This window comes from Pempheris klunzingeri, chromosome 15 (genome assembly GCF_042242105.1).
Source record: "Pempheris klunzingeri isolate RE-2024b chromosome 15, fPemKlu1.hap1, whole genome shotgun sequence".
Taxonomy (NCBI): Eukaryota; Metazoa; Chordata; class Actinopteri; order Acropomatiformes; family Pempheridae; genus Pempheris; species Pempheris klunzingeri.
The window spans coordinates 1,281,890-1,307,044 of record NC_092026.1 but is presented as its reverse complement, the minus strand read 5'-3'; the positions used below and the strand labels follow the sequence as shown (position 1 = coordinate 1,307,044).

General features: G+C 40.2%; 3 protein-coding genes across 5 annotated transcripts; all 3 read right to left on the bottom strand.

Moving 5' to 3' along the window:
* Positions 1-250: 250 nt before the first annotated feature.
* On the bottom strand, positions 251-3,653 carry LOC139214647 (immunoglobulin lambda-1 light chain-like). 2 transcript variants are annotated; one of them, XM_070845547.1, is made up of 5 exons: positions 3,625-3,653; positions 3,192-3,532; positions 2,731-2,778; positions 873-1,178; positions 251-807 (listed from the first exon to the last, which is right to left on the bottom strand). In XM_070845547.1, exons 1-5 carry the CDS (start codon positions 3,651-3,653, stop codon positions 569-571), a joined length of 963 nt encoding a protein of 320 aa, XP_070701648.1. In that variant the 3' UTR covers positions 251-568. The 2 variants fall into 2 exon arrangements, 1 of the variants encoding a protein (XP_070701648.1); XR_011585469.1 differs by lacking the exons at positions 2,731-2,778; positions 3,192-3,532; positions 3,625-3,653 and having other exon boundaries at positions 597-723; positions 873-1,004.
* A 6,201-nt stretch (positions 3,654-9,854) lies between these two features.
* Positions 9,855-13,281, bottom strand: LOC139214674 (immunoglobulin lambda-1 light chain-like). 2 transcript variants are annotated; one of them, XM_070845582.1, is made up of 5 exons: positions 13,253-13,281; positions 12,820-13,160; positions 12,355-12,402; positions 10,479-10,784; positions 9,855-10,413 (listed from the first exon to the last, which is right to left on the bottom strand). In XM_070845582.1, exons 1-5 carry the CDS (start codon positions 13,279-13,281, stop codon positions 10,175-10,177), a joined length of 963 nt encoding a protein of 320 aa, XP_070701683.1. In that variant the 3' UTR covers positions 9,855-10,174. The 2 variants fall into 2 exon arrangements, 1 of the variants encoding a protein (XP_070701683.1); XR_011585471.1 differs by lacking the exons at positions 12,355-12,402; positions 12,820-13,160; positions 13,253-13,281 and having other exon boundaries at positions 10,198-10,329; positions 10,479-10,610.
* Positions 13,282-19,484: 6,203 nt separating this feature from the next.
* LOC139214039 (uncharacterized) lies at positions 19,485-23,112 on the bottom strand. The gene is made up of 5 exons (XM_070844777.1): positions 22,842-23,112; positions 22,423-22,749; positions 21,947-22,027; positions 20,119-20,424; positions 19,485-20,053 (listed from the first exon to the last, which is right to left on the bottom strand). The coding sequence occupies exons 1-5, from the start codon at positions 23,110-23,112 to the stop codon at positions 19,803-19,805; spliced, it is 1,236 nt and encodes a 411-aa protein (XP_070700878.1). The 3' UTR covers positions 19,485-19,802.
* Positions 23,113-25,155: the final 2,043 nt, after the last annotated feature.

Below are 25,155 nucleotides of genomic sequence, written 5' to 3'. Positions count from 1 at the left end.
GCACACCCTCACCTACTGACTTTTATATAACAGCTATATGTTTGTGTCAGCTTATCTTTGTGTGGATTTGTTGTCCTTGTTTAGCTGTGTGCTCATATTTAGATCTTCCTGCACATTTGTTCTTGGCACTGAGTCAAGTCACTTCTCAGTCTCAACACACACAGCCAATGAAATTATTCCTGATTATTTGTTATGAAACCAAACCGAAAATCATAAAAACACAGATGTTTATTTTGAAAACCCTTCAACACTCTCCATAATATATTTAAAAGAAGCAGAAGGAAAGCAGAAATACTATAAATGATGGAACATCTACCAGACAGCTAATGATTTAGCTTCATTTTCTGAAAACTGAAAACAGTAATTATATGATTACAGTAGTATTTACTGATTGTTCCTCTGTGTAACTGTATATACATATATATGTGTGTGTGTGTTTATTATTTTTATATGTATGTACAGTTACAAAGAGGAAATTCTGTAAATACTGTACAGACTATTCTAAGTGTATAGTATGTATATGTGTATATATGAGATTTTAAAGTGAGAAAAGAGGAGCAGAAAACAGTCAGTCAGCATTTGTGCAGTTGGTCGACGGTCTCTTGTTTCTGCAGATCATCAGCAGACAGAGTCCACAGCAGTACACCAGACTCTTCACTATCAGCACTGTGGACAGCAGCAAGAGCAGCTTCACCCTGCACTGGGACTGGAAAGAGGCTGATGCTGGAGGTGATGGTGGAGGTGATGTTGGAGGACCAGAAACAGAAGAAGAATAAAACAGAAATGTCAGTCCTCTGCTGCTCTGCTCTCTTGAACAACGTCTCCACATGAAGCTGAATCAGTGCTGAACACAGTCACCAAGCCTTCATTACCTTCTCTTATTCTCTCCACTGTTCCCCCCTCGTGCTTCACAGAGCAGTGGTATTTAAATGTGGACAGTGCCTCCCGATCAATCTCTATGATTCTACCGGTGCATCCAGACTCTCTGAGCTTCAGCTGCTCTCCCTCAGCATCTTCCAGCTCCACCGGAGGACAGTTCTCCATTTGTCTTTTCCAGGAGAACTGGACCAGAGGAGGAAACATGCCTGAGGCCACACACAGCAGGGAGCTCTTCCCCTCCTGCTGGGCTCTGGATGTTACTGGGTACAGGCTCACCACGGGCTTCACCACCTGCTCACCTGAAGTTTGACAGCAGCAACAAGCAGCACAGACACACATTCACACCGTCAACAGCAGCTCACAGCACAGCACTGCATTCAGTGTGATCCTGGAAACTACCTGGACTCTGCTCACTAAACTACTCATCAATACAGCACAAAGTTCACTGCATACACTGGATTCACCTTCATGGTGACACACCTGTCATGCACTGTCTTCATATGTTCTATGGGGACAGAAGGAAATCAGGATTTGTTTGAATCTACAAACTTCATTCACTACAACTGCAAATGAATTATTGTTCCTAATAATGTGATATAAGGTCATTATGATTTTCCCCTTAAACAATGGACAATCATTTCCCTATATTATGGTAATGTAATATTAGAATAAAGGACAGGTTCAATACATTTGTCATGTCAATCACTTCAACATGTACAACATATTATATATTTACCACCATAGACTTTACCCCAATCAGGACAAGAACAAAGTGGTGCATCAATCATTTCTCTTTTTAAATGACACTTTTTGAAACTTTTCAATAGAGCAAAATGAACATGATATGTCCTGATTTACGGAGGACACACTCATATAAAAGTGATAATACTGAGTATAATGTGACACAATATAATGATTCAATTTATCCTACAGCGGAAAATACTTTTTCCATGTTGGGGATCATTTACATATTAGAACAAATTACATCTTCAACTGAACATCATTTTGCAGTTGATGATCCTCATTATATTTTTAGAAACATATATTTAAAAAAAACTAATCAATAATCATACAATACATTATTCTAATAACTTTTCTGTAACATTTTTAACTGTTATACACAATTACAATGACATGTTTGGATGTGTTGACATATAAGAGAGATCAATCCCTGAGACTAGATTAAAATGTAAATCATATAATATAATATAATATAATATAATATAATATAATATAATATAATATAATATAATATCATATAATATAATATCATATAATATAATATTGTCTTGTTTAAATTACAGCAGTATAGAATTCATCATATTTGAGCGTCACATAATATTTATATTTATAGATATTATAACTGTATTAGGATACTAATATATATGCGTGTGTGCCGTTATGTGTCGTCCTATATTATATCACAAACACAGCACATTATATGAGCTCAGCATTAAAAATATTCATTGATTATTGTAAAAATGCAGTTAGTGACATGGTTAATGAGGCATAATGACGTCTATTATCTTGTTTTCAACAAACAGAGATGGAGCTGAATTACTGAGAGGATCAAATACTGTATATTTGTAACTACGCCGATATCAGACTCTTAATGTATAAATGAGTTTGATCTCCTGCAGACATAAAGAATGATTCCAGTTGTGCAGTGAGATTTAAAGGTATTTTCAGGAATTATGAACCGTTTGATGTAACAACAGCTGCACGGCTGCAAGATTTCTCTACTAATTATCAAACAACTAACATGTGAAGCCCGAAGCAGCAGAAACTGATTAAAACACATTTGAACTCCTTCAATAGAACAACTGAAGGAAAATGAAGGTTTATTCTTACCTGTTACATACAGTTTAGTTCCAGAGCCAAAGATCCAGTAGCCATATCCTCCCACAGTGAAACAGCCTGAAACAAAAACCTGCTGCTGCTGAATGTGTCAGCTGAGCTGAACGAGTCCAAATGATGAAGCAGAGTCATATTTCAGCTCCATGATGTTTCTCTAATGTTCACATCAACACCACTGTCTCTTCTTTCTTTGTCTCTTTAGACACACCAGCAGTGCTGCTCTGTGGGTGCTGATGTCTGTCAGTCCTGCTTTAGTCCACATGGATCGGACCTGGACCAAAGGATGGATGGATGGATGGATGGACATCAAAGTTTGTACACACGTTCTTGGTCCCCAGAGGATCAACTTCATTAACTGACTGTGTTGATTCTGAACTTTTTATCTTCCTGTCACAAACAGTCTGACGGCTGTTCATCTGCTGGTTTTTGTTCAGGCTGCAGGGATCATTTCTCACTGTGGGGAACAACCTTCCCACAGCTGCAGTAGTAGGAGGCTGAATGAGAGACGTTAACTCTCTGGATCTGCAGCTCACAGCCCTTCTGTTTCTTCACAGCTGAGAAATCATCTTCCTGAGGATGATTGTAACCTGAATAAACTTCACCATCATCCTTATCAATACGCAGAATCAGTGTGAATGTTCCTGTGTCTGTCTTCTGGTACCAGTACACATAACTGCTATCACACTGGTCAGTTCCTCCACAGCTGAAGGAGACCTCTTCTCCGACTCTCCTGGTCAATGTTAAATCATCCTGAATCAGCTCTGCTGCCATGGCAACCAGCGCTGTAGAGACACAGACAGGTAGATGGAGGTCAGTGTGACAGTGTCTGCTAAGGCCTGAGTTTGCTGGCTCCTGGTTGGCCGGAAACACTCACCTGAACACAGCCAGCACAGAGCAGCAGCCGGGAGGAAAAGCATCTTGTGCGGCGGTGTTTCCTCTGGGGAACCTGGGGAGAAGTGGCGCTCCGATGCAGCCGAGGCCAAACGAGGACGAGCTGCCAGATCAGACGAGGGCCGCGTGGTTTCTAACAGGTCCTCAGACCTCCCATCAGCCCCTGCGGCGGACAGATAAGGACGCTGCTGCTGAGTGACGCTCAGCTGAAGCTGTGCTGTGGTTTTCTGCTGAGTCTGAGGTTTTAGATTCATTTCTTACTGACACTATTTATCTCTGCTTTATTCTCAGTGTTGTTAATGTTTCTTCTAAATGATTCTTCCTTCTCAGACTTGTGTGTTTCTCTGAACTCATTCAGTCAGAAGTTTCTTCTTCTTGATTTCAGTCTGACAGCAGATAAAAACTCTGAGAAACACAAAAAAACCTTCCTGTTCCCACAAACACAGTCAGGTTGGTGGTGAATTCACTAACACACTCTGTTATCTGTTGTTCAGCAGCTGGGATGAAAAGACAAAACTAGGCTTTTGTCCAGAGTGAAATGTTTTCAACCTTGGTGGGGACAAAAGCTGCCTGGATGTCGTTTCATTTTCCTTTTGGTCTTTTCTGTCTTTTAAACGTCTTCTTTCCTCCCAGCGCTTCAGTCTTCAGTCTGTTCCCTGCAGACGGATCTGATCTTTGTTTCTGTCTCATGTTTGTGTTCAAATAGATTTTCTTCATGCTGTAAACTGCAGTGAAACCAAGAAAACACTAATAATCCCACTTCTGCTTCCAGTTGGTTTTAAACAGTAACTCACACAAACGCACTGAAACTTTAAATGTTCTTTCAACACTGATTACTGATCTCATACATTTGATTCTGACAACAGGAGGATTTAGGCCGTAGAATAAAATCATTCCAACAATATTTATATCACAGATTTTGTGTCTAAATAATTATGTACATTATTTTTCTAAATAATATTTCAATCTTTTCTCTGCTGTGGACTGTCTGGGTATAATTTAAAGTGCAGTTCCACATCAAATCAAACTGTTGTAAAAAGTATTCTGTGGTTATTCTAGTTCAGTTTCATTATCATCTATATTTGTTATTGTCTGCAGTTGTTTTTAATTAAAATATTCACATATTAATTCATAGAAAATTTAAAATTATGATTCTAATATTATGAAATAAAGACAAACTGCAGCTAATTTGGAAATGACTGAATATTTATTCATATATATTCAGTTCTTCTTCATCAGTTTTATTGTGTATTGTGAAATATGTCTTCACTTTATTGAATCCTATATAGGAGCTGCTATAAAAGATAAGCTGTACCTGTATCTCCATGTTCAGCTGTTTTCAGGACAGAAACACGTCCTGACTCTCTGTATTCTATAATATCTGATGATATTATAGAACATTTGATATCATACATATGAAATGATGCTGATGTTGTTCCCAGATGTTCTGACACTACAGTCCTCTGTGTAAATCTGTAATTCTCTCCTCATACTACAGTTTATATGTCAGTACTTCTATCTGTTCTGTGCTGCTGCTGCTGCTGCTGCTGCTGTGAAGAATAAAACCTTCACACTGCTTCCCTCTAGTGTCTGCAACAACACACTGTTTCAGACTCCACTAAAGCTGCAGCTGCTTCTGCTCCTACTGTTGGTGCCTTCTTTGTCTTTCTAGCATCACTGTTACACCAGGCCTTCCTCTCTGGCACCAGTGCTCATGGAGACCTTTAACGTCTCTCTGGCCCCGTCCGTTATTCCCACGTGCTTCAAACTGTGGACAGCGTCCCCGTCCGGAGGAAAGCTCATCCCACTCTCAGCCACACCAAACCAGCATAAAATACTGCACGTTTCCACCGCTCTCCATCATGTGGATTATAGAAGTTCATGCCTGAGGACAGCCTGCGTAGGCCTGGCTCAGATCTGGAGGCCTGGACGAGTCCCAGCAGAAATGCAGCTCTGTTAAGTTCAGTAGAAAGGCTGGACACACACGTGGACTGTGGAAGCTGAAGGAGACTTTTAAACAGGGTTTTATTGCAGGCGTGTAAACATGGCCGACGAGGAGATTCCACGTGGTGGAAAACAGGCGGCGAGAGGCGGAGGAGCGGGTGGAGGCTGGAGATCTGGGAGTCCTGATGGTGAGTGGAGCAAGCAGGTGATTCAGACCCAGAGTGTGGTGTCTGTGGCTGGTGAGGACAGAAGACCTGGAGCACAGGAGAGCAAAGGTAAGTAACACAGGGACACCAGAGAACTAGCGGGGTTCAGCCGTAGTGTCTGAGAGACCACCGACAAACCAGCAACGAGCGGAGAGCTGAGCCGGTCCATACTGGATGAGCGTCAGGTGTGCAGCTGAGAGCCTTTGTTTGATTGTCTCTTTACATTTGATGTATTGATTGATTATTGTTAGTTCTTTCACAGCGAATCCACTCAGATCACACTCAAAGCTGTTATTTTCACCTTCACCTGAAAGCTTTGCTCATAAAGTACGCTACAATAGTTCAGTCTGTAACAGATTAAAATGTGGATGACCTTTTTTCTCTCAGGCTCCGTGAACACTAAACATTTCTGTTTTAAACGTTTGCTCAGTTTACACCTAAAGGTGACCGTACTTCTGCACTTTGGAGCTCCTAAAACAAAGAGATTTGAAAATGCTGCTGACCTTGATTTAGTTTGAAAACTCTGGGACTGTGTTTTAGTCTGAGCGGATGAAATGGAGACCTCTGAAAGCGATGAGGCAGACACAAACGTTTGCCTCCAGTTTGGGTCTGAAGAGTCATGACGTGTTCTTCCCTTGACTGCCTTCACTCCGGGACAGTCCCACCTTGTCCTCAGTCTAAACAAACAAATCTCTGGTCCTACTTTACACCATTGCTCCTCCGTAGTATTTTCTGCAAACAGCAACCAAATGCAGAGTAGAGAATGTGCTTCCGGTTCACCCTGGCATGTGCATACCTGGTGTACATGAGTGTAATGCTGCTCGTGCTGAAGAGTCACAGGGGGTCGTTTTAATAACTTGTGAACTGAAGTAATTCAACTGCAGGACATGTTTATATATCCAGTTCTTACTGTCAACAAGGCAGGACATACCAGGGTACATCCGTGGTACAGGGCTCCATCGGGACATATAGTTGGGTGTCATCGACGTAAGCATTGAAATCAATGTAATCCACACACATGATTTGCCCCGGGGGTAACATGTATATAGTGAATAAGAGGGGATCCAGAACAAAGCCCTGTGGGACCCCTGCCGGTAATGGTAGTCAGAGCAGCAGTAGTAAATGCATTGTGTGTGAATGTGTTTGTTTCCCTGCAGCCATTGAAAGGCAGCAGTGTGAAGGATGTGTGGATGTGTTCTCCACAGCTGTAGCAGTGTTTGTATTAATAACAGAAGTTGTATCAGGGGGTGACGCAGTGCTTCATTACAGCCACTAGAGGGGAGCAGCGTCACGGTAATAATCCTGACAGATGTTTTAAAATTGGTAAAACATCTATAGATACATACATAATAACTTTTAGTGAAGTATTAGGCAGTGAAAATGAACTGTACCCACAAACCACCACTGTTATGTAATATATATGTATTGTACTGTATGTGATCTACGTGTCCAGTGCTGACTGACAACAATAAAAACACATGTTGTTGCATTCGGTGGCTCTTTGTACTTAATAGTTCTCAGGGTCGTCTTGCCAGCTTGGAGCGTGGTCAGATAATATCAGGCTTTCTATGAGCTCCCACAACAACTTTCAGTATTTGTAGGACATAATTCGTATTTTATACATAATATTCAATATTTCTAATGATATTATTTCATTTCCTTTGTGTTACCAGCTGTAGTTCCTGTTTTTAATTCAAATGTTGTTTCATTTTGCTTTAATCTCAGTTTGATCGATTCCTAAGCATGTTTTGCAAAATGTGTTTTATAGATACATTTCAGTTTTCTCATTCTTATTTCAATAGTAATGATTATCATGATGACAAGAATATTTCATTGTCATTGTGTATTATTATTATTATTATTCCTCTTGTATGATTAAATGCCTAATTTCAATAGATTAAATAAAACCTATTTATTGTGGATTTTTACCTTCAGAATCTCTATTAGATTTATACTGGTGTTTTCTCAAGAGAAAGTTTAATTGGTCTGCAGAGTACCATCACAAAATATTGAAGGTTGTGTAAAATAATATTCTGAACTGGTCGGGAACACAAATCAAACTGTTACAAAAGTCGGTGGGTCATCTGTCTAACAAAAGATGGCTTGAGTTGCAAAAGTTATTGAGGTGCTTTATTTACAAAAAACAGTGAGGAAAACAGAAAGTTGGACGTCCACAGCAAAACAAAAAAGACCAAAAGTAAAAATACCTGTCACCTGTCTGACTCCGCTGACTCCTCCTGAGCTTTGGTGGCCAGAGGCTTATAAATGTTTAGCCCCTCCCCCTGGACCAACCAACCGCTGATCAATCAATTATCTTCCCTTTAAACAATCAGCTTCACTGCCAGTTCTTACCTGAATCAAAAATATCACACAATATCCCTACTTATAGGCATCACCACTTCCCAGTCAAAGGCCTTAAATAAACCCCAAAGCTTTGACACAGCTTCATCAGTTAGGTAACATCACTTATAACCCGGTTAGAGATGGTACCTTCCACCATCAGCACACCTGCACTGGACCTCTGTAGCTTCTATATAAGCCAGTACTATATATCAGCTCTGTTTCAGACCCTGAAACATGTGCCGTCCACAATCTGTGACAGAGTCTTCGTCACACAAACTATTCATCATTTATACAGATATTTTCTGCTAAATAACTTATTATATTAATCAACACACAGAATTTACTGTGTTTTCTTGTCCAGTTACATTATTGTTGCTGTAAATAGAAAAACTGTGAAAACATTATTTTTATTTCACATCAGAAAACTCTTTGCTGTGAAAATGTGAACAAGAACAAACCTGATGCTGATTTACTGAGTTTAGCTCCTGCAGCTCCTAATATAATCTATTCTAAAAGAACCCTTTAGGGGTGTTTGTGTGAGGACTTGTTGGCTCTCGTCAGCACCAAGTCTAAACTGTAAAGTTCACCTCTGAGAAAAAGAGAAAAAGCTGCAGAGAGGAAGAAGAGTTCATGGGTGTGAAGAGCAGCAGATATGAATCTGCTCTCAGTGGTTATTAGGACTCATAAAAAACTGTTGACAGAGAATCAACACTTGGTTTCCTGCAGCAGACGGGCTGTGTGGGTTTCTGCTCTGCAGCCTCCTCACCGTCAGCTGCGCTTTTTCACATTAGTAACACGGCGACAGTTACAACCGTGGACTCTGGTTAAAGGATCATTCCAGGAACTTCAGTTTGACTTCAGCGCTCAGTACTCACTGTCTCAGCTTTGATCTGTGGTATTAATCAGTGAAAGAAACAGCTCAAGTCAGAACTGACAAGCTGAAATAAAATGTTCAACCTGCTGCAGTCTGCTCTGATCCCACTTCATCACCTCAAACACGTTTTCTTTCATTTTAGCAGTTTCATTGATTATTTAAGAATCCCTTTTAATATAGATGCAAAATCAGTTTTTCTGTTTAATGTGTTTAGTTTGTCCCCATTCTAAGTGTGTTTTCAGGTAGGACTTGAGTGTAAATGTCATATATAACTTCTATATTTCTTTGTGATGTATTTTGTGATTCTGTATATTCTGTGGAACATGAATATTAGTCTAGTCAGTAACTATAACAATCCATTTCGTCTCGATAAAGCTGTAAAAGTTTCATGGCCTATTATTGGATTAGAAACAATAAACACACCCATCATTTTGCCAACATTCAACCCTAAACCTGACTGATGAAGCCTCCATGTCATCATGTTTTAGCAGTTGTAGCTTCACAGCAGCTCGCTCTGCTGGTCGTTCATACGTGTGAACAACAGCGTCATCAGCGTAGAGTCGAACATCCAAACTGACACACTTATAAAAGGGGTCAGTTCTGGACCTGGTGGCACACCCTCACCTACTGACTTTTATATAACAGCTATATGTTTGTGTCAGCTTATCTTTGTGTGGATTTGTTGTCCTTGTTTAGCTGTGTGCTCATATTTAGATCTTCCTGCACATTTGTTCTTGGCACTGAGTCAAGTCACTTCTCAGTCTCAACACACACAGCCAATGAAATTATTCCTGATTATTTGTTATGAAACCAAACCGAAAATCATAAAAACACAGATGTTTATTTTGAAAACCCTTCAACACTCTCCATAATATATTTAAAAGAAGCAGAAGGAAAGCAGAAATACTATAAATGATGGAACATCTACCAGACAGCTAATGATTTAGCTTCATTTTCTGAAAACTGAAAACAGTAATTATATGATTACAGTAGTATTTACTGATTGTTCCTCTGTGTAACTGTATATACATATATATGTGTGTGTGTGTTTATTATTTTTATATGTATGTACAGTTACAAAGAGGAAATTCTGTAAATACTGTACAGACTATTCTAAGTGTATAGTATGTATATGTGTATATATGAGATTTTAAAGTGAGAAAAGAGGAGCAGAAAACAGTCAGTCAGCATTTGTGCAGTTGGTCGACGGTCTCTTGTTTCTGCAGATCATCAGCAGACAGAGTCCACAGCAGTACACCAGACTCTTCACTATCAGCACTGTGGACAGCAGCAAGAGCAGCTTCACCCTGCACTGGGACTGGAAAGAGGCTGATGCTGGAGGTGATGGTGGAGGTGATGTTGGAGGACCAGAAACAGAAGAAGAATAAAACAGAAATGTCAGTCCTCTGCTGCTCTGCTCTCTTGAACAACGTCTCCACATGAAGCTGAATCAGTGCTGAACACAGTCACCAAGCCTTCATTACCTTCTCTTATTCTCTCCACTGTTCCCCCCTCGTGCTTCACAGAGCAGTGGTATTTAAATGTGGACAGTGCCTCCCGATCAATCTCTATGATTCTACCGGTGCATCCAGACTCTCTGAGCTTCAGCTGCTCTCCCTCAGCATCTTCCAGCTCCACCGGAGGACAGTTCTCCATTTGTCTTTTCCAGGAGAACTGGACCAGAGGAGGAAACATGCCTGAGGCCACACACAGCAGGGAGCTCTTCCCCTCCTGCTGGGCTCTGGATGTTACTGGGTACAGGCTCACCACGGGCTTCACCACCTGCTCACCTGAAGTTTGACAGCAGCAACAAGCAGCACAGACACACATTCACACCGTCAACAGCAGCTCACAGCACAGCACTGCATTCAGTGTGATCCTGGAAACTACCTGGACTCTGCTCACTAAACTACTCATCAATACAGCACAAAGTTCACTGCATACACTGGATTCACCTTCATGGTGACACACCTGTCATGCACTGTCTTCATATGTTCTATGGGGACAGAAGGAAATCAGGATTTGTTTGAATCTACAAACTTCATTCACTACAACTGCAAATGAATTATTGTTCCTAATAATGTGATATAAGGTCATTATGATTTTCCCCTTAAACAATGGACAATCATTTCCCTATATTATGGTAATGTAATATTAGAATAAAGGACAGGTTCAATACATTTGTCATGTCAATCACTTCAACATGTACAACATATTATATATTTACCACCATAGACTTTACCCCAATCAGGACAAGAACAAAGTGGTGCATCAATCATTTCTCTTTTTAAATGACACTTTTTAAATAAACTTTTCAATAGAGCAAAATGAACATGATATGTCCTGATTTACGGAGGACACACTCATATAAAAGTGATAATACTGAGTATAATGTGACACAATATAATGATTCAATTTATCCTACAGCGGAAAATACTTTTTCCATGTTGGGGATCATTTACATATTAGAACAAATTACATCTTCAACTGAACATCATTTTGCAGTTGATGATCCTCATTATATTTTTAGAAACATATATTTAAAAAAAACTAATCAATAATCATACAATACATTATTCTAATAACTTTTCTGTAACATTTTTAACTGTTATACACAATTACAATGACATGTTTGGATGTGTTGACATATAAGAGAGATCAATCCCTGAGACTAGATTAAAATGTAAATCATATAATATAATATAATATAATATAATATAATATAATATAATATAATATAATATAATATAATATAATATAATATAATATAATATAATATCATATAATATAATATTGTCTTGTTTAAATTACAGCAGTATAGAATTCATCATATTTGAGCGTCACATAATATTTATATTTATAGATATTATAACTGTATTAGGATACTAATATATATGCGTGTGTGCCGTTATGTGTCGTCCTATATTATATCACAAACACAGCACATTATATGAGCTCAGCATTAAAAATATTCATTGATTATTGTAAAAATGCAGTTAGTGACATGGTTAATGAGGCATAATGACGTCTATTATCTTGTTTTCAACAAACAGAGATGGAGCTGAATTACTGAGAGGATCAAATACTGTATATTTGTAACTACGCCGATATCAGACTCTTAATGTATAAATGAGTTTGATCTCCTGCAGACATAAAGAATGATTCCAGTTGTGCAGTGAGATTTAAAGGTATTTTCAGGAATTATGAACCGTTTGATGTAACAACAGCTGCACGGCTGCAAGATTTCTCTACTAATTATCAAACAACTAACATGTGAAGCCCGAAGCAGCAGAAACTGATTAAAACACATTTGAACTCCTTCAATAGAACAACTGAAGGAAAATGAAGGTTTATTCTTACCTGTTACATACAGTTTAGTTCCAGAGCCAAAGATCCAGTAGCCATATCCTCCCACAGTGAAACAGCCTGAAACAAAAACCTGCTGCTGCTGAATGTGTCAGCTGAGCTGAACGAGTCCAAATGATGAAGCAGAGTCATATTTCAGCTCCATGATGTTTCTCTAATGTTCACATCAACACCACTGTCTCTTCTTTCTTTGTCTCTTTAGACACACCAGCAGTGCTGCTCTGTGGGTGCTGATGTCTGTCAGTCCTGCTTTAGTCCACATGGATCGGACCTGGACCAAAGGATGGATGGATGGATGGATGGATGGACATCAAAGTTTGTACACACGTTCTTGGTCCCCAGAGGATCAACTTCATTAACTGACTGTGTTGATTCTGAACTTTTTATCTTCCTGTCACAAACAGTCTGACGGCTGTTCATCTGCTGGTTTTTGTTCAGGCTGCAGGGATCATTTCTCACTGTGGGGAACTTCCTTCCCACAGCTGCAGTAGTAGGAGGCTGAATGAGAGACGTTAACTCTCTGGATCTGCAGCTCACAGCCCTTCTGTTTCTTCACAGCTGAGAAATCATCTTCCTGAGGATGATTGTAACCTGAATAAACTTCACCATTATTCTTATCAATACGCAGAATCACTGTGAATGTTCCTGTGTCTGTCTTCTGGTACCAGAACACAGCACTGCTATCACACTGGTCAGTTCCTCCACAGCTGAAGGAGACCTCTTCTCCGACTCTCCTGGTCAATGTTAAATCATCCTGAATCAGCTCTGCTGCCATGGCAACCAGCGCTGTAGAGACACAGACAGGTAGATGGAGGTCAGTGTGACAGTGTCTGCTAAGGCCTGAGTTTGCTGGCTCCTGGTTGGCCGGAAACACTCACCTGAACACAGCCAGCACAGAGCAGCAGCCGGGAGGAAAAGCATCTTGTGCGGCGGTGTTTCCTCTGGGGAACCTGGGGAGAAGTGGCGCTCCGATGCAGCCGAGGCCAAACGAGGACGAGCTGCCAGATCAGACGAGGGCCGCGTGGTTTCTAACAGGTCCTCAGACCTCCCATCAGCCCCTGCGGCGGACAGATAAGGACGCTGCTGCTGAGTGACGCTCAGCTGAAGCTGTGCTGTGGTTTTCTGCTGAGTCTGAGGTTTTAGATTCATTTCTTACTGACACTATTTATCTCTGCTTTATTCTCAGTGTTGTTAATGTTTCTTCTAAATGATTCTTCCTTCTCAGACTTGTGTGTTTCTCTGAACTCATTCAGTCAGAAGTTTCTTCTTCTTGATTTCAGTCTGACAGCAGATAAAAACTCTGAGAAACACAAAAAAACCTTCCTGTTCCCACAAACACAGTCAGGTTGGTGGTGAATTCACTAACACACTCTGTTATCTGTTGTTCAGCAGCTGGGATGAAAAGACAAAACTAGGCTTTTGTCCAGAGTGAAATGTTTTCAACCTTGGTGGGGACAAAAGCTGCCTGGATGTCGTTTCATTTTCCTTTTGGTCTTTTCTGTCTTTTAAACGTCTTCTTTCCTCCCAGCGCTTCAGTCTTCAGTCTGTTCCCTGCAGACGGATCTGATCTTTGTTTCTGTCTCATGTTTGTGTTCAAATAGATTTTCTTCATGCTGTAAACTGCAGTGAAACCAAGAAAACACTAATAATCCCACTTCTGCTTCCAGTTGGTTTTAAACAGTAACTCACACAAACGCACTGAAACTTTAAATGTTCTTTCAACACTGATTACTGATCTCATACATTTGATTCTGACAACAGGAGGATTTAGGCCGTAGAATAAAATCATTCCAACAATATTTATATCACAGATTTTGTGTCTAAATAATTATGTACATTATTTTTCTAAATAATATTTCAATCTTTTCTCTGCTGTGGACTGTCTGGGTATAATTTAAAGTGCAGTTCCACATCAAATCAAACTGTTGTAAAAAGTATTCTGTGGTTATTCTAGTTCAGTTTCATTATCATCTATATTTGTTATTGTCTGCAGTTGTTTTTAATTAAAATATTCACATATTAATTCATAGAAAATTTAAAATTATGATTCTAATATTATGAAATAAAGACAAACTGCAGCTAATTTGGAAATGACTGAATATTTATTCATATATATTCAGTTCTTCTTCATCAGTTTTATTGTGTATTGTGAAATATGTCTTCACTTTATTGAATCCTATATAGGAGCTGCTATAAAAGATAAGCTGTACCTGTATCTCCATGTTCAGCTGTTTTCAGGACAGAAACACGTCCTGACTCTCTGTATTCTATAATATCTGATGATATTATAGAACATTTGATATCATACATATGAAATGATGCTGATGTTGTTCCCAGATGTTCTGACACTACAGTCCTCTGTGTAAATCTGTAATTCTCTCCTCATACTACACTTTATATGTCAGTACTTCTATCTGTTCTGTGCTGCTGCTGCTGCTGCTGCTGCTGTGAAGAATAAAACCTTCACACTGCTTCCCTCTAGTGTCTGCAACAACACACTGTTTCAGACTCCACTAAAGCTGCAGCTGCTTCTGCTCCTACTGTTGGTGCCTTCTTTGTCTTTCTAGCATCACTGTTACACCAGGCCTTCCTCTCTGGCACCAGTGCTCATGGAGACCTTTAACGTCTCTCTGGCCCCGTCCGTTATTCCCACGTGCTTCAAACTGTGGACAGCGTCCCCGTCCGGAGGAAAGCTCATCCCACTCTCAGCCACACCAAACCAGCATAAAATACTGCACGTTTCCACCGCTCTCCATCATGTGGATTATAGAAGTTCATGCCTGAGGACAGCCTGCGTAGGCCTGGCTCAGATCTGGAGGCCTGGACGAGTCCCAGCAGAAATGCAGCTCTGTTAAGTTCAGTAGAAAGGCTGGACACACACGTGGACTGTGGAAGCTGAAGGAGACTTTTAAACAGGGTTTTATTGCAGGCGTGTAAACATGGCCGACGAGGAGATTCCACGTGGTGGAAAACAGGCGGCGAGAGGCGGAGGAGCGGGTGGAGGCTGGAGATCTGGGAGTCCTGATGGTGAGTGGAGCAAGCAGGTGATTCAGACCCAGAGTGTGGTGTCTGTGGCTGGTGAGGACAGAAGACCTGGAGCACAGGAGAGCAAAGGTAAGTAACACAGGGACACCAGAGAACTAGCGGGGTTCAGCCGTAGTGTCTGAGAGACCACCGACAAACCAGCAACGAGCGGAGAGCTGAGCCGGTCCATACTGGATGAGCGTCAGGTGTGCAGCTGAGAGCCTTTGTTTGATTGTCTCTTTACATTTGATGTATTGATTGATTATTGTTAGTTCTTTCACAGCGAATCCACTCAGATCACACTCAAAGCTGTTATTTTCACCTTCACCTGAAAGCTTTGCTCATAAAGTACGCTACAATAGTTCAGTCTGTAACAGATTAAAATGTGGATGACCTTTTTTCTCTCAGGCTCCGTGAACACTAAACATTTCTGTTTTAAACGTTTGCTCAGTTTACACCTAAAGGTGACCGTACTTCTGCACTTTGGAGCTCCTAAAACAAAGAGATTTGAAAATGCTGCTGACCTTGATTTAGTTTGAAAACTCTGGGACTGTGTTTTAGTCTGAGCGGATGAAATGGAGACCTCTGAAAGCGATGAGGCAAACACAAACGTTTGCCTCCAGTTTGGGTCTGAAGAGTCATGACGTGTTCTTCCCTTGACTGCCTTCACTCCGGGACAGTCCCACCTTGTCCTCAGTCTAAACAAACAAATCTCTGGTCCTACTTTACACCATTGCTCCTCCGTAGTATTTTCTGCAAACAGCAACCAAATGCAGAGTAGAGAATGTGCTTCCGGTTCACCCTGGCATGTGCATACCTGGTGTACATGAGTGTAATGCTGCTCGTGCTGAAGAGTCACAGGGGGTCGTTTTAATAACTTGTGAACTGAAGTAATTCAACTGCAGGACATGTTTATATATCCAGTTCTTACTGTCAACAAGGCAGGACATACCAGGGTACATCCGTGGTACAGGGCTCCATCGGGACATATAGTTGGGTGTCATCGACGTAAGCATTGAAATCAATGTAATCCACACACATGATTTGCCCCGGGGGTAACATGTATATAGTGAATAAGAGGGGATCCAGAACAAAGCCCTGTGGGACCCCTGCCGGTAATGGTAGTCAGAGCAGCAGTAGTAAATGCATTGTGTGTGAATGTGTTTGTTTCCCTGCAGCCATTGAAAGGCAGCAGTGTGAAGGATGTGTGGATGTGTTCTCCACAGCTGTAGCAGTGTTTGTATTAATAACAGAAGTTGTATCAGGGGGTGACGCAGTGCTTCATTACAGCCACTAGAGGGGAGCAGCGTCACGGTAATAATCCTGACAGATGTTTTAAAATTGGTAAAACATCTATAGATACATACATAATAACTTTTAGTGAAGTATTAGGCAGTGAAAATGAACTGTACCCACAAACCACCACTGTTATGTAATATATATGTATTGTACTGTATGTGATCTACGTGTCCAGTGCTGACTGACAACAATAAAAACACATGTTGTTGCATTCGGTGGCTCTTTGTACTTAATAGTTCTCAGGGTCGTCTTGCCAGCTTGGAGCGTGGTCAGATAATATCAGGCTTTCTATGAGCTCCCACAACAACTTTCAGTATTTGTAGGACATAATTCGTATTTTATACATAATATTCAATATTTCTAATGATATTATTTCATTTCCTTTGTGTTACCAGCTGTAGTTCCTGTTTTTAATTCAAATGTTGTTTCATTTTGCTTTAATCTCAGTTTGATCGATTCCTAAGCATGTTTTGCAAAATGTGTTTTATAGATACATTTCAGTTTTCTCATTCTTATTTCAATAGTAATGATTATCATGATGACAAGAATATTTCATTGTCATTGTGTATTATTATTATTATTATTCCTCTTGTATGATTAAATGCCTAATTTCAATAGATTAAATAAAACCTATTTATTGTGGATTTTTACCTTCAGAATCTCTATTAGATTTATACTGGTGTTTTCTCAAGAGAAAGTTTAATTGGTCTGCAGAGTACCATCACAAAATATTGAAGGTTGTGTAAAATAATATTCTGAACTGGTCGGGAACACAAATCAAACTGTTACAAAAGTCGGTGGGTCATCTGTCTAACAAAAGATGGCTTGAGTTGCAAAAGTTATTGAGGTGCTTTATTTACAAAAAACAGTGAGGAAAACAGAAAGTTGGACGTCCACAGCAAAACAAAAAAGACCAAAAGTAAAAATACCTGTCACCTGTCTGACTCCGCTGACTCCTCCTGAGCTTTGGTGGCCAGAGGCTTATAAATGTTTAGCCCCTCCCCCTGGACCAACCAACCGCTGATCAATCAATTATCTTCCCTTTAAACAATCAGCTTCACTGCCAGTTCTTACCTGAATCAAAAATATCACACAATATCCCTACTTATAGGCATCACCACTTCCCAGTCAAAGGCCTTAAATAAACCCCAAAGCTTTGACACAGCTTCATCAGTTAGGTAACATCACTTATAACCCGGTTAGAGATGGTACCTTCCACCATCAGCACACCTGCACTGGACCTCTGTAGCTTCTATATAAGCCAGTACTATATATCAGCTCTGTTTCAGACCCTGAAACATGTGCCGTCCACAATCTGTGACAGAGTCTTCGTCACACAAACTATTCATCATTTATACAGATATTTTCTGCTAAATAACTTATTATATTAATCAACACACAGAATTTACTGTGTTTTCTTGTCCAGTTACATTATTGTTGCTGTAAATAGAAAAACTGTGAAAACATTATTTTTATTTCACATCAGAAAACTCTTTGCTGTGAAAATGTGAACAAGAACAAACCTGATGCTGATTTACTGAGTTTAGCTCCTGCAGCTCCTAATATAATCTATTCTAAAAGAACCCTTTAGGGGTGTTTGTGTGAGGACTTGTTGGCTCTCGTCAGCACCAAGTCTAAACTGTAAAGTTCACCTCTGAGAAAAAGAGAAAAAGCTGCAGAGAGGAAGAAGAGTTCATGGGTGTGAAGAGCAGCAGATATGAATCTGCTCTCAGTGGTTATTAGGACTCATAAAAAACTGTTGACAGAGAATCAACACTTGGTTTCCTGCAGCAGACGGGCTGTGTGGGTTTCTGCTCTGCAGCCTCCTCACCGTCAGCTGCGCTTTTTCACATTAGTAACACGGCGACAGTTACAATCATGGACTCTTGTTAAAGGATCATTCCAGGAACTTCAGTTTGACTTCAGCGCTCAGTACTCACTGTCTCAGCTTTGATCTGTGGTATTAATCAGTGAGAGAAACAGCTCAAGTCAGAACTGACAAGCTGAAATAAAATGTTCAACCTGCTGCAGTCTGCTCTGATCCCACTTCATCACCTCAAACACGTTTTCTTTCATTTTAGCAGTTTCATTGATTATTTAAGAATCCTTTTTAATATAGATGCAAAATCAGTTTTTCTGTTTAATGTGTTTAGTTTGTCCCCATTCTAAGTGTGTTTTCAGGTAGGACTTGAGTGTAAATGTCATATATAACTTCTATATTTCTTTGTGATGTATTTTGTGATTCTGTATATTCTGTGGAACATGAATATTAGTCTAGTCAGTAACTATAACAATCCATTTCGTCTCGATAAAGCTGTAAAAGTTTCATGGCCTATTATTGGATTAGAAACAATAAACACACCCATCATTTTGCCAACATTCAACCCTAAACCTGACTGATGAAGCCTCCATGTCATCATGTTTTAGCAGTTGCAGCTTCACAGCAGCTCGCTCTGCTGGTCGTTCATACGTGTGAACAACAGCGTCATCAGCGTAGAGTCGAACATCCATACTGACACAGTTATAAAAGGGGTCAGTTCTGGACCTGGTGACACACCCTCACCTACTGACTTGTATATAACAGCTATATGTTTGTGTCAGCTTATCTTTGTGTGGATTTGTTGTCCTTGTTTAGCTGTGTGCTCATATTTAGATCTTCCTGCACATTTGTTCTTGGCACTGAGTCAAGTTACTTCTCAGTCTCAACAGACACAGCCAATGAAATTATTCCTGATTATTTGTTATGAAACCAAACCGAAAATCATAAAAACACAGATGTTTATTTTGAAAACCCTTCAACACTCTCCATAATATATTTAAAAGAAGCAGAAGGAAAGCAGAAATACTATAAATGATGGAACATCTACCAGACAGCTAATGATTTAGCTTCATTTTCTGAAAACTGAAAACAGTAATTATATGATTACAGTAGTATTTACTGATTGTTCCTCTGTGTAACTGTATATACATATATATGTGTGTGTGTGTTTATTATTTTTATATGTATGTACAGTTACAAAGAGGAAATTCTGTAAATACTGTACAGACTATTCTAAGTGTATAGTGTGTATATGTGTATATATGAGATTTTATGGTGAGAAAAGAGGGGCAGAAAACAGTCAGTCAGCATTTGTGCAGTTGGTGGACGGTCTCTTGTTTCTGCAGATCATCAGCAGACAGAGTCCACAGCAGTACACCAGACTCTTCACTATCAGCACTGTGGACAGCAGCAAGAGCAGCTTCACCCTGCACTGGGACTGGAAAGAGGCTGATGCTGGAGGTGATGGTGGAGGTGATGGTGGATGTGATGGTGGAGGACCAGAAACAGAAGAAGAATAAAACAGAAATGTCAGTCCTCTGCTGCTCTGCTCTCTTGAACAACGTCTCCACATGAAGCTGAATCAGTGCTGAACACAGTCACCAAGCCTTCATTACCTTCTCTTATTCTCTCCACTGTTCCCCCCTCGTGCTTCACAGAGCAGTGGTATTTAAATGTGGACAGTGCCTCCCGATCAATCTCTATGATGCTACCGGTGCATCCAGACTCTCTGAGCTTCAGCTGCTCTCCCTCAGCATCTTCCAGCTCCACCGGAGGACAGTTCTCCATTTGTCTTTTCCAGGAGAACTGGACCAGAGGAGGAAACATGCCTGAGGCCACACACAGCAGGGAGCTCTTCCCCTCCTGCTGGGCTCTGGATGTTACTGGGTACAGGCTCACCACGGGCTTCACCACCTGCTCACCTGAAGTTTGACAGCAGCAACAAGCAGCACAGACACACATTCACACGGTCAACAGCAGCTCACAGCACAGCACTGCATTCAGTGTGATCCTGGAAACTACCTGGACTCTGCTCACTAAACTACTCATCAATACAGCACAAAGTTCACTGCATACACTGGATTCACCTTCATGGTGACACACCTGTCATGCACTGTCTTCATATGTTCTATGGGGACAGAAGGAAATCAGGATTTGTTTGAATCTACAAACTTCATTCACTACAACTGCAAATGAATTATTGTTCCTAATAATGTGATATAAGGTCATTATGATTTTCCCCTTAAACAATGGACAATCATTTCCCTATATTATGGTAATGTAATATTAGAATAAAGGACAGGTTCAATACATTTGTCATGTCAATCACTTCAACATGTATAACATATTATATATTTACCACCATAGACTTTACCCCAATCAGGACAAGAACAAAGTGGTGCATCAATCATTTCTCTTTTTAAATGACACTTTTTTAAACTTTTCAATAGAGCAAAATGAACATGATATGTCCTGATTTACGGAGGACACACTCATATAAAAGTGATAATACTGAGTATAATGTGACACAATATAATGATTCAATTTATCCTACAGCGGAAAATACTTTTTCCATGTTGGGGATCATTTACATATTAGAACAAATTACATCTTCAACTGAACATCATTTTGCAGTTGATGATCCTCATTATATTTTTAGAAACATATATTAAAAAAAACCTAATCAATATTCATACAATACATTATTCTAATAACTTTTCTGTAACATTTTTAACTGTTATACACAATTACAATGACATGTTTGGATGTGTTGACATATAAGAGAGATCAATCCCTGAGACTAGATTAAAATGTAAATAATCAAATATAATCTAATATAATCTAATATAATATAATATAATATAATATAATATAATATTGTCTTGTTTAAATTACAGCAGTATAGAATTCATCATATTTGAGCGTCACATAATATTTATATTTATAGATATTATAATTGTATTAGGATACTAATATATATGCGTGTGTGCCGTTATGTGTCGTCCTATATTATATCACAAACACAGCACATTATATGAGCTCAGCATTAAAAATATTCATTGATTATTGTAAAAATGCAGTTAGTGACATGGTTAATGAGGCATAATGACGTCTATTATCTTGTTTTCAACAAACAGAGATGGAGCTGAATTACTGAGAGGATCAAATACTGTATATTTGTAACTACGCCGATATCAGACTCTTAATGTATAAATGAGTTTGATCTCCTGCAGACATAAAGAATGACTCCAGTTGTGCAGTGAGATTTAAAGGTATTTTCAGGAATTATGAACCGTTTGATGTAACAACAGCTGCACGGCTGCAAGATTTCTCTACTAATTATCAAACAACTAACATGTGAAGCCTGAAGCAGCAGAAACTGATTAAAACACATTTGAACTCCTTCAATAGAACAACTGAAGGAAAATGAAGGTTTATTCTTACCTGTTACATACAGTTTAGTTCCAGAGCCAAAGATCAAGTAGTAGTTGAAGCTGGAGAAGAATCCTCCCACAGTGAAACAGCCTGAAACAAAAACCTGCTGCTGCTGAATGTGTCAGCTGAGCTGAACGAGTCCAAATGATGAAGCAGAGTCATATTTCAGCTCCATGATGTTTCTCTAATGTTCACATCAACACCACTGTCTCTTCTTTCTTTGTCTCTTTAGACACACCAGCAGTGCTGCTCTGTGGGTGCTGATGTCTGTCAGTCCTGCTTTAGTCCACATGGATCGGACCTGGACCAAAGGATGGATGGATGGATGGATGGACATCAAAGTTTGTACACACGTTCTTGGTCCCCAGAGGATCAACTTCATTAACTGACTGTGTTGATTCTGAACTTTTTATCTTCCTGTCACAAACAGTCTGACAGCTGTTCATCTGCTGGTTTTTGTTCAGACTGCAGGGATCATTTCTCACTGTGGGGACCAACCTTCCCACAGCTGCAGTAGTAGGAGGCTGAATGAGAGAGTTTAACTCTCTGGATCTGCAGCTCCCAGCCCTTCTGTTTCTTCACAACTGAGAAATCATTTTTCTGAGGATGATTGTAACCTGAATCAACTTCACCATTATTCTTATTAATATCCAGAATCACTGTGAATGTTCCTGTGTCTGTCTTCTGGTACCAGTGCACATAACTGTTATAACACTGGTCAGTTCCTCCACAGCTGAAGGAGACCTCTTCTCCGACTCTCCTGGTCAATGTTAAATCATCCTGAATCAGCTCTGCTGCCATGGCAACCAGCACTGTAGAGACACAGACAGGTAGATGGAGGTCAGTGTGACAGTGTCTGCTAAGGCCTGAGTTTGCTGGCTCCTGATTGGCCGGAAACACTCACCTGAACACAGCCAGCACAGAGCAGCAGCCGGGAGGAAAAGCATCTTGTGCGGCGGTGTTTCCTCTGGGGAACCTGGGGAGAAGTGGCGCTCCGATGCAGCCGAGGCCAAACGAGGACGAGCTGCCAGATCAGACGAGGGCCGCGTGGTTTCTAACAGGTCCTCAGACCTCCCATCAGCCCCTGCGGCGGACAGATAAGGACGCTGCTGCTGAGTGACGCTCAGCTGAAGCTGTGCTGTGGTTTTCTGCTGAGTCTGAGGTTTTAGATTCATTTCTTACTGACACTATTTATCTCTGCTTTATTCTCAGTGTTGTTAATGTTTCTTCTAAATGATTCTTCCTTCTCAGACTTGTGTGTTTCTCTGAACTCATTCAGTCAGAAGTTTCTTCTTCTTGATTTCAGTCTGACAGCAGATAAAAACTCTGAGAAACACAAAAAAACCTTCCTGTTCCCACAAACACAGTCAGGTTGGTGGTGAATTCACTAACACACTCTGTTATCTGTTGTTCAGCAGCTGGGATGAAAAGACAAAACTAGGCTTTTGTCCAGAGTGAAATGTTTTCAACCTTGGTGGGGACAAAAGCTGCCTGGATGTCGTTTCATTTTCCTTTTGGTCTTTTCTGTCTTTTAAACGTCTTCTTTCCTCCCAGCGCTTCAGTCTTCAGTCTGTTCCCTGCAGACGGATCTGATCTTTGTTTCTGTCTCATGTTTGTGTTCAAATAGATTTTCTTCATGCTGTAAACTGCAGTGAAACCAAGAAAACACTAATAATCCCACTTCTGCTTCCAGTTGGTTTTAAACAGTAACTCACACAAACGCACTGAAACTTTAAATGTTCTTTCAACACTGATTACTGATCTCATACATTTGATTCTGACAACAGGAGGATTTAGGCTGTAGAATAAAATCATTCCAACAATATTTATATCACAGATTTTGTGTCTAAATAATTATGTACATTATTTTTCTAAATAATATTTCAATCTTTTCTCTGCTGTGGACTGTCTGGGTATAATTTAAAGTGCAGTTCCACATCAAATCAAACTGTTGTAAAAAGTATTCTGTGGTTATTCTAGTTCAGTTTCATTATCATCTATATTTGTTATTGTCTGCAGTTGTTTTTAATTAAAATATTCACATATTAATTCATAGAAAACGTTAAATTATGATTCTAATATTATGAAATAAAGACAAACTGCTGCTAATTTGGAACTGACTGAATATTTATTCATATATATTCAGTTCTTCCTCATCAGTTTTATTGTGTCTTGTGAAATATGTCTTCACTTTATTGAATCCTATATAGGAGCTGCTATAAAAGATAAGCTGTACCTGTATCTCCATGTTCAGCTGTTTTCAGGACAGAAACACGTCCTGACTCTCTGTATTCTATAATATCTGATGATATTATAGAACATTTGATATCATACATATGAAATGATGCTGATGTTGTTCCCAGATGTTCTGACACTACAGTCCTCTGTGTAAATCTGTAATTCTCTCCTCATACTACAGTTTATATGTCAGTACTTCTATCTGTTCTGTGCTGCTGCTGCTGCTGCTGCTGCTGTGAAGAATAAAACCTTCACACTGCTTCCCTCTAGTGTCTGCAACAACACACTGTTTCAGACTCCACTAAAGCTGCAGCTGCTTCTGCTCCTACTGTTGGTGCCTTCTTTGTCTTTCTAGCATCACTGTTACACCAGGCCTTCCTCTCTGGCACCAGTGCTCATGGAGACCTTTAACGTCTCTCTGGCCCCGTCCGTTATTCCCACGTGCTTCAAACTGTGGACAGCGTCCCCGTCCGGAGGAAAGCTCATCCCACTCTCAGCCACACCAAACCAGCATAAAATACTGCACGTTTCCACTGCTCTCCATCATGTGGATTATAGAAGTTCATGCCTGAGGACAGCCTGCGTAGGCCTGGCTCAGATCTGGAGGCCTGGACGAGTCCCAGCAGAAATGCAGCTCTGTTAAGTTCAGTAGAAAGGCTGGACACACACGTGGACTGTGGAAGCTGAAGGAGACTTTTAAACAGGGTTTTATTGCAGGCGTGTAAACATGGCCGACCAGGAGATTCCACGTGGTGGAAAACAGGCGGCGAGAGGCGGAGGAGCGGGTGGAGGCTGGAGATCTGGGAGTCCTGATGGTGAGTGGAGCAAGCAGGTGATTCAGACCCAGAGTGTGGTGTCTGTGGCTGGTGAGGACAGAAGACCTGGAGCACAGGAGAGCAAAGGTAAGTAACACAGGGACACCAGAGAACTAGCGGGGTTCAGCCGTAGTGTCTGAGAGACCACCGACAAAGCAGCAACGA

What these genes read in the sequence shown, in the direction of transcription:
- LOC139214647 (XM_070845547.1), bottom strand. Translation starts at nt 3,653, where the DNA reads ATGCTTTTCCTCCCGGCTGCTGCTCTGTG. An exon ending in CTCCCGGCTGCTGCTCTGTG is followed by an intron (nt 3,533 to 3,624) that starts CTGGCTGTGTTC and finishes CCATCTACCTGT; the next exon opens with CTGTGTCTCTACAGCGCTGG. An exon ending in AACTAAACTGTATGTAACAG is followed by an intron (nt 1,179 to 2,730) that starts GTAAGAATAAAC and finishes GTCAAACTTCAG; the next exon opens with GTGAGCAGGTGGTGAAGCCC.
- LOC139214674 (XM_070845582.1), bottom strand. Translation starts at nt 13,281, where the DNA reads ATGCTTTTCCTCCCGGCTGCTGCTCTGTG. An exon ending in TGGGAAGGAAGTTCCCCACA is followed by an intron (nt 12,403 to 12,819) that starts GTGAGAAATGAT and finishes TCACTGTGGGAG; the next exon opens with GATATGGCTACTGGATCTTT. An exon ending in AACTAAACTGTATGTAACAG is followed by an intron (nt 10,785 to 12,354) that starts GTAAGAATAAAC and finishes GTCAAACTTCAG; the next exon opens with GTGAGCAGGTGGTGAAGCCC.
- LOC139214039 (XM_070844777.1), bottom strand. Translation starts at nt 23,112, where the DNA reads ATGAATCTAAAACCTCAGACTCAGCAGAAAACCACAGCACAGCTTCAG. An exon ending in TGGGAAGGTTGGTCCCCACA is followed by an intron (nt 22,028 to 22,422) that starts GTGAGAAATGAT and finishes TTTTTGTTTCAG; the next exon opens with GCTGTTTCACTGTGGGAGGA. An exon ending in AGTGGAGAGAATAAGAGAAG is followed by an intron (nt 20,054 to 20,118) that starts GTAATGAAGGCT and finishes GTTGTTCAAGAG; the next exon opens with AGCAGAGCAGCAGAGGACTG.